The sequence below is a fragment of the Molossus molossus genome, unplaced genomic scaffold, assembly GCF_014108415.1.
Source record: "Molossus molossus isolate mMolMol1 unplaced genomic scaffold, mMolMol1.p scaffold_m16_p_21, whole genome shotgun sequence".
Classification (NCBI taxonomy): Eukaryota; Metazoa; Chordata; class Mammalia; order Chiroptera; family Molossidae; genus Molossus; species Molossus molossus.
Window position 1 is genome coordinate 15,296,110 of NW_023425357.1, and position 8,208 is coordinate 15,304,317.

General features: G+C 55.0%; 1 protein-coding gene across 1 annotated transcript; it reads right to left on the reverse strand.

Annotated features, from left to right (window-relative positions):
* Window positions 1-885: 885 nt before the first annotated feature.
* KIRREL2 (kirre like nephrin family adhesion molecule 2) lies at window positions 886-7,832 on the reverse strand. Its single transcript, XM_036274653.1, has 15 exons — window positions 7,781-7,832; window positions 7,400-7,549; window positions 6,772-6,921; window positions 6,448-6,608; window positions 5,948-6,098; window positions 5,567-5,672; window positions 5,298-5,446; window positions 4,855-4,982; window positions 4,632-4,764; window positions 4,240-4,340; window positions 3,848-4,067; window positions 3,273-3,377; window positions 2,809-2,912; window positions 2,423-2,488; window positions 886-1,271 (listed from the first exon to the last, which is right to left on the reverse strand). The coding sequence occupies exons 1-15, from the start codon at window positions 7,830-7,832 to the stop codon at window positions 936-938; spliced, it is 2,112 nt and encodes a 703-aa protein (XP_036130546.1). The 3' UTR covers window positions 886-935.
* Between the last annotated feature and the right edge of the window lie 376 nt (window positions 7,833-8,208).

Consider the following 8,208-nt stretch of genomic DNA (forward strand, 5'->3'; position numbering starts at 1 on the left):
TGCCCAGGTTGTGGGCCAAATCCCCACTGGGGGGCATACAGGAGATGGCCAATCGATGTTCTCTCTCATCAATGTTTCTATCTCTCTCTCCCTTTCCATTCCTTTCTCTCTAAAATCAATAAAGGAAAAAAAAAAAAAAAAGCCTGGAGTGCTAAATGGGTGCAAGGGGCTTGGGGGTGGTTCCTGGTTTTGCTCCTACAGTCACTTCATAGCCTAGGGTTGAGGAAAGGCCTTGGGTTAGGCTAGATGAGTATCTTCCCTGATGGAGGGTAAAAATGCCAAGAGAATCCTGAAGACAAATTTTTATTTTTAAACTTAAACATATCTTCTCACTTCCAGATTCTACCCCTACCCCCTCCAGTGACAGATCTCACCCTGTCCTCACTCCTTGACCCCAATTTTTCCAGGGCCTTTAAGGAAGGTGGAAAAAGTCAAGATGGTGGCTATCTTGGGTTTCCAAGGAGTGAACTGCCATCCTGGCTTCATTTCCACTGGCCAAGCAAAGTGTACCTCAGGGAGAGCCAGGACAGGGCCTGGTCTGGTCTTCGTATTAATCTGCCCTATGTTACCTTTCTTCTCAATGCAAGTGGTCATCTTGAAATACCTTCTTTTAGTGTCTAGAAACAACTTCCATATCTGCCTCTAACTCCCATCACCCCTTGTCCCTATTCCTCTGAAAAGGGACCATTTAGCATCTTTAATCTCTTTTATACAAGGGAATAGGTGGATATAGTAGCCATCTTGCTCCCACTTGGGGCATCCCCTTTGGCTGAACAAACTGTTCATCAATGACCCAGGCAATAATAATGATCTATCCCTCCCCTCAATGCTTAGTTTTGGAGGAGTAAGGTCGCTAACTTGTTCTGGTTCTTCAGAAATCAGGACAATCCATTATGGCAAGTTGAAGATCCCAGCACTTTTCAGTTGGAGAGATGTTACACATGAGTTTGGAGACGTGGATGGCTGGCTGTGGGGAAGGCAGCATATGGGAAGGGGGGAGTCCTGGGGGCCAGATCTGGAGGCCCAAAGGATGTGGGTTTGATGTAACTGGCAAAAGCTCGAGAATGGGGTGTGGTGAGATAACCTGCCTGGGCTCTATACAGTTTGCAGGGGGGAGGCATGCCCAGGTGTGAGTTGAAGTCATAGAATGGAGGGGTACCCAGAGGTCCAAGGGGGGAAGAGTGTGGCAAAAAGAGGTCTCCTCCAGGGGTTTTGCCAAGGCTCAGGCTCACACTGACTCCTCGGACCTTGTAGTAACCGTTGGTTGGGTCCTAAGGAGACAAATGGAATGTTTGAGTATGTAGATATACAGGAGGGTGAGAAATCACTGATAGAGATCAAACCAGACCTAGTGAGAGACAAAAGACAGAAACAGGAGCAAGCAGAGACAGAGAGACAGACATGTAGACTGATAGGAAGACAAAAGAAGACAGAAAAACAGTGACGAAAGACAAAGGAACAGGAGATGGACAGAAAAAGAGACAGAAGGATATAGGCCTGTTGAGGGGTGGTGATGTGGAAGGAGATGCGGAGGGAACAAGAGAGAGAGATTGAGACCAAGATATTTATTCATACATCTGCCCAACAGCCCTGCAGCTTTGATTTTGTGTAATGTCCTGTGCTGCTGCTGGAGAGACCTGGACCTGTGCTCATGGAGATACCAGGCCAAAGAGGAATAACAGGTCACCAGATCCCAGAGGGGTCAGGGCTGTACTGGGTGAAGTATAGGCAGAGTGACTGGGACTGTGATGATTGGGCTTTATGGGAAAGCACAGACAAGATGCTCAGGGCTGTGATGGGGGAACCTTCAGCACAGTGACCAGGCTGTGATGGAGAAGCCCAGATCAGAGTGATCCTGGCTGTGACAGGCAAAACATGGACAGAATGATCAGAGCTGTGAGGAGGGAAGCGTGAGCTTTCTAGAACAAGACATGTTTGAGCTGAGACTAGAGGAATTGAAGGAGAGAATTAGGTAGGTATGGGAAGGAAGGTAGGAGTGTTTTAGGCCAAGAGAATAGCGGAATAGCATGTGCTAGGTACAGAGGGGAGAGAGAAGGGACCCTAAAAGTGGGGCAAGCCTGGGGAGATGTAAGGCCTGTGTGGGACCTGGTAAATGGAAGGGGGCTAGGGGAGGCACCAGGGGGAGGTGTCCAGGGGGCCTGAAACATGGGAAAGCACAGGCAGAGTGAACCCTGATCTGGAGCTCAAGATGGAGGCCAAGGCTAGGACAGACATGTGGGCAGAGTCAGCAGAGTCAGCAAACTGAGGCTGTGAAGGTAGGTGAGAGCCCAGGAGGCAGGAGAAAGAGGACAGAGTGGGCTAGGTCCCTGATGTTCGGTCAACAGAATAGAAAGGAAGGGGACACAAGCAGAGCGAGAGATGGAGACACAGAGAAGGGACCCCTTCCCCTTCTAACACTCACCTTGGTCTCCAGAGCCCCCTCCTCATCCAGAACCAGGTCACTGCTGTCCGTGTGCATGATGGGGCCCTGGAGTAGGGTGCTTAGTGAGAGGGAGTGGTCAGAGGATCCTCCTGCCCCAATGCCTGACCCCAAGGGCCCTCAACTGGACAGTGGAGGCCAGGCAGGAGGGTGCTGGGGTCTAGACTCAGAAAAACAAAGGGCCCTGGGGACATATTGGATCTAAGGAATAACTTGGTCAGGGGCATATTTGGATTTGGGGGATATTTGGCTTTGGCATCAATGTTGGGACTAAGGCCCAATTTGAGCTTAGGGTCCTAATTGGGACTAGGTTACTGTTTGGGTTTAGTTTAGAGGTACAGTTAGGTCTGGGGACCCTGGCTTCCTACCTGGTCTTCATTGCTGCCTGTCTCCTCTTCCTCGGGGCCCTCCAAACTGGAACCATGGCTGCTGCCTGGAATTCGCACCAGGTTCTTTTGCTTAGAGAAAGAGGCTGAGGCCAAGGACCGTGGGTGGGGGTGGGGAGGAAGGAGGCAGAGGTAAGCAATGAGGCAGGTCACAGTTTGTGAAGACCAATGAGCAGGAAGAGAGAGGACTGGGGGGATCAGGTTAGGAGGCTAGGAGCCAATTAGAGCCCTGGTCTGGGAGGGCAAGGAGTGTGACCTTGAGGAAGTGGAGTTAGGGCTTCAGGGAGAAACCAGGGCCTGAAGGGGAGCCAAACCCCACCAGGGGCTAGAGAGGCAGCACTGGGGCCAGGTCCCAAGGCTGGGCTTGTCAGCAGGGCAAGTTCTGTGAGCGTGTGTGTGTGTGTGTGTGTGTGTGGGGGGGTGTTGGGTAGGGCTCAGGTACTGACCCTTGCCTTGGCACCAGCAGCAGAGGGCCACCCCAGTGATGACCATAAGGAGAGTCATGGCCGAGGAGGCCGCTCCAGCCACAATCGGCACAGTAGGCAGCAAGTCTGCAGGGAGAAGAGGGATGGTCTGAGGAGGTTGAGGGGAAGACTGAGCAGGAACTGGGAAACAGGGACTCAGGGCTTGGGGTGGGGTCTCTGGGGTCAAAAAGTCACCAGGTTTGGGGATACCCAAGGTATATAGTACCCAAACTTGGGGTCTCTGACTTAAGGGCTGGTGAAATTGGGATTCCACAAGTAAACTCCCTGGCTTTGGGGAGTCTTAGAATTTGAGGGATGTTAACTTTGGAAATTCCCGTCTTTGGGGCACTGGAACGTGAGGGGTGTCTCAGTTTAGGATTCTGTATTTGAGGGAATTTAATTCTTGGGAGGGGGGGTCTCAGGAGTCAAGGGACTTATAGTTTTGAGGCTCCCAAGGTTTGGGGGCCTCTGCATTTGGAAGTGCTCAGTTTGTGAATTGTGTTTTTTTGGGGGGTTGGGGTCCTCAGATTTGGGGGTCTTCAGGCTCCAGGTCTCACCTCTACGGCCCAGGCTGACCCAGGTACCTCCCTCACCCAGCCGGTTCCGGGCACTGCAGTTGAAGCCCCTGCTAAAGTCAGACTCCTGGGTTGCGGAAATGTGTAGCACAGAGATCAGGCCTGGACCTTGTCCAGCTCGGCCCTCCGGGGCCGGGAACGTTTCCACCAGGAACCGACCCCGCGATCCCTTCTCCAAGAAGCCCTCATCCCAAGACCAGACCTTGGGGCACAAAAGGAGGTGGTCAGAGGAGACTGGGGAGGAAGGGAGGGAGCGGGCAGGGTGTTGGGAAAGTCAGAAGTAGTCGCGCAGTTTTGGGAGTAGGGCTGGGAAATCAGGGATCACAGCCGGGGGGTGGGGGTGGGGGAGCATGAGAGCAGGGACATTTCCTTACCACGGCTTCTGGGGCGGGTGAGGCGAAGACTAGACACTGGAGGCGGGCGGGGCCCCACAGGAAGGCAGGCGCTGAGTGCAGGGCAGTCACTACTGGGGGAGCTGGTTTGGAGATTGTGTTTCAAAGAGAGGAGAGGCCCCTCCCTCCCAACCAAAGCCCGTTTTCAACAAGGCTGGGCCAGGCACTCCCCACTAACCCCAACCAACCAGGCCACGCCCCTCAACAAACTCCGAACCCCGGGAGGCTGCCTTCATAGGTCCCTCCTGTACCCCCTGGCCCCGCCTCTATAAAGCTTTTCCTCTCAGGCCACGCCCACTCTGTTAGACCTCTCCCCCTAAGCCCATCGCGGTCCCAGGACCTGCCCAGTCCTCTAGGAAGCACCGGTTTCTCACCGTTCACAGTCAACCTAGCCTCTGCTGCGCCGCCCCCTAGGCCGGAGGGCCCCGGCTCAGCCTTGCACACATAGTCGCCTGCATCCTCCGGCCCCACCGACGGAAGACGCAGCGTGGGCCCGTAGCCCAGCACCTGGGATATGAAGGGGCGTCAGGGGCAGAACCTTGGAAGGAAGCTCCGTCCACTGCCTTCCAGTAGCACTAGCCCCAGACACGGCCTTACCTGTGCGACCCCGTGACGGGTCCAGGTTACCCGTGGGAGCGGGTTCCCGCGCCAGGCACAGCTAAAAAAAGCGTCTTCCCCCAGGTCTACAGACATGGGCTCCGGCTTTGCAAGCAGAATCGGCCCGACTAGAGGAATGACAGAGCCACATGACCGGGGAGGGCTGCAATTTCTGACCCGGGATCAGCCACTCAGAAACAGCACCCTCAAGGACCCAAGTATAGGCCCCTGTTCACAATTCCGCTCACAAGCCCTGACCCCGCCCTCGCCCCGCCCCTGCTCCAGATTGGCATTGACCCAACACAGCCAACGTTGCCTACATCTTTTGCCCATCCCACCTCCTTCCACAGCCCGTCGCAGCCACGCCCCACTCTAGCCCGCCCCCCTTCACCCATTTCTGCGGGTCCCACTTTGCCCACATCCACGGCCTCGCCCCGGCTCACACTGTACATCCAAGGCGGTGCTGCGGTTGGCGCTACCCACTGCATTGCTGACTTCGCAGGACACGGGCGCAGTTAGGAATGAGGCGTCTGCCACCACCTCCAACATTGGCCCTCGGGCCCCCAGCACTGGGGAGCCCCCCTTTGCCCACCTGCGGAGGTGGTGGGGCTGTTAGTGTTGTCTCTGCTTCCCAAGCACACCTGCTCATGTCCCAGCCCCAGCCCTTCCCAAGACTGTGCTTAGGGCTTGGGGGGGTGATCTTCGTCCTCACCGATAGCCCGTTACAGGAGGCTGGGCCCTGGCCTGGCATAGGAAAGTGACCTTCTCTCCCTCCTGCACAGTCTGTGGTTCTGCAGACAGAGTGACCACTGGGGAGTCTGTGGAGGTGGGCCTTTAATCAGCGGTGGTCAAGGACCTGGAGTGTTTCCATTGATGACCTAGGAGTCCAATTCCCAGCCCCTCCACCCCAGGAGTGTGGATCTCCAGTTCCTCTTCCCTTTGAGCTAGGAGTCCAGGTAGGCCTCCAGCTCCACATTCCCTCAGGAACCACAGGTCCACAGCCGCCTCCTTCTTCATACCTTGGAGTCCAGGTCTCAGCACCCTATTTCACTAAGGACTGCAGGCTCAGGGGCCAGTGTCCAGCTGCACTTACACTGCAGGTTTAGTGTGATAGCTGTGTCCCTTCCCGCAGGCAGGGCCTGGCTCCGAGCCCGGCAGACCAAGGTGGCTCCATCATCATGGCTGGAAGGGGTCAAGGATAAGATGCTCTCCACAGACTCAGCGGTACCTTTCTTCAGTAGGGTCTGGAGGTTATGAATAATAATAATAATTTTATCTACCTCTTACATGGTGCTTACTATGTGTCAGGCTCCCTTCTAGACACTTAGAACTATTGCTTTATTTAATCCTCACATTTACCCCATGAAGTGCATACTACTATTATCCTCATTGTACAGATAAGAAGACTGAGGGACAGAAGAGGTTAAGTTACTTACTCAAGATCAATCAACTAACAAATGACTGAGCCAGTTAGTCCAACAAGGGTCCCAACCCTTGAACCCCTGCCCTCCCATGTCCTTTTCTTCTCTGGATGAGCCTGTGGTCTGAGTGAATCCCCACATTTCCCTGAATGAGCAAGGACTTGCATCTGACCTGGTAGGAGGTGGTCCCATCCAACCGGACTCCATCTCGAAACCACAGCAACTCAGGGGTGGGTCGGGCATCCCCACGGCTTTGACAGGTCAGATTTGCAGGAACCCCAGCAACCAGAGACACAGAAGGGCCGCCCAGCACATGAGGGGCTTCTGGGGGCACTGTGGGTGGATCTGGGGTTAGAGCTGGATCCTGGGCCCAGAGACCCTGATCTTCCCAGCTCTAACTGACCACTCCTCTGTACTCCCTAGAATCTGATACTCCCAGCTAGGACTGGCTGTCCCTCTGGGCAACCCTGGGGAGATATGTGGGCTGGATCCTCACCCAGCACGTGCAACTGAGCTGGTCGAGAGCGGAGGCCTGCCTGAGTAGCCTGACACTCATACGATGCTTGATCCTCTAGCTCCACAGGCCTAATATGGAGGTCGTGCTGGCCACTGGCTGCATTCCCTGATATCCAGTACCTGGACCACCCTGGAATCAAGGAAGAGGCTGTCACACCACGGTTCTGAGTTCTGGCCCCATCCTAAAAGCAGGTGCTGGGCCAGGGAGACACTAGCCCTCTCCCAATCCAGAGTCACTTCAAACTTGGGGGTAATAAATTCAGAAAGAAAAAAAAAAAGCCGGAAAACAATTGCTATAACATTCAGGTTAGATGCTACCTCTGGGGTAAAAAGGGAGTGAGCCATGATAGGGGAAAGGAATAAGAAGGGCTTCTGGACCTGAACAGTGGTTACGTGGGAGTCTACATTTATGCAATATTTTACAATAAATCTCCAAACCCTATGGGTCACCCCCAAAGTATAAACTAAAAATTCAGTCCACCCAAAGGTTGACCTGAGCCCATTAATTTCCCAAACTTGCACATGTCAAAATAGATGCTTCAGTTACAGCCTAAGCCCAGCATCTCCACCCTGGAGTGGAAGCCAGTCCTCCCTGAGAACAGTCTCACCTGGTAGGTCCCTTTCACCCCCCAGAGCCAGCCCATCCTTAGTCCACTGAACCAGCCCCGAGTATGTGCCCAGGGCGCAGGGCAGCCGGGCCTCCTCCCCTAGCAGTACCACCAGGTCCTCTGGCTGTTGCAGAAAGTGGGGTGATAGGCCTAGGAGAATGGAGGGGGAAGCAGAGCTGAGTTTGGTACATTCTAGAGTTCCTTCATTCATGACCCAAGAGTTCAGTCCCCAAAGCCTTCTTCCCTCAGACCCAGGAGCTCAGGCTCCCAGACCTCTGCAGATCCAGGAAGCCAAGCCCTCAGCTCCGTTCACCCCAGTAAAGCGGCAGCTGGCAAACAATCCTTCCCCGCATTTACCGCCTACCCCGCCCTTCGCGGTACCTGCACGCCCTCTGAGGCAGAATAAGAGGACGAGGAGGGCGGGGACCGGCATCCCGAGTGTGTGTCCCCCCAAGATCCAGCAGACTTTCTGTAGCACTGGCTTTCCAGCTAACTGCTTTCTCGACAGCACACCTCCCACCACTCTGGCCTGGAGCCCTCTGCGCCCGACTCTTCACCTCGGGCTGGGGCGCCCCTGTTCAGCCGCTGGCTCCGACGCTCTGAAACGCCGGCGAATTCCGCGCGCTGCGTCTCTGGGAGACCCCAGCCGGGCCTGATCCCATTCGCCGCGCCCCGGCGCGCCCCGCCCCCTGGGGGACCCGCTCTTTCCATTAAGAAACTCCTGCGACCGACCGAAGCGCCAATGAATGGGGCAAGCCGGGCGGGGTTCTCCTCTTGGGCGGGCACCCCAACCCAACTGGGATATGGGA

Bases quoted from the DNA above. Each gene is read 5' to 3' on its own strand.
- KIRREL2 (XM_036274653.1), bottom strand. From the start codon at position 7,832: ATGCCGGTCCCCGCCCTCCTCGTCCTCTTATTCTGCCTCAGAGGGCGT. The intron at 6,922-7,399 runs GTGAGACTGTTC...CCTTGATTCCAG, and splicing joins GGGTGAAAGGGACCTACCAG to GGTGGTCCAGGTACTGGATA. The intron at 4,765-4,854 runs GTAAGGCCGTGT...TTCATATCCCAG, and splicing joins CCCGTCACGGGGTCGCACAG to GTGCTGGGCTACGGGCCCAC.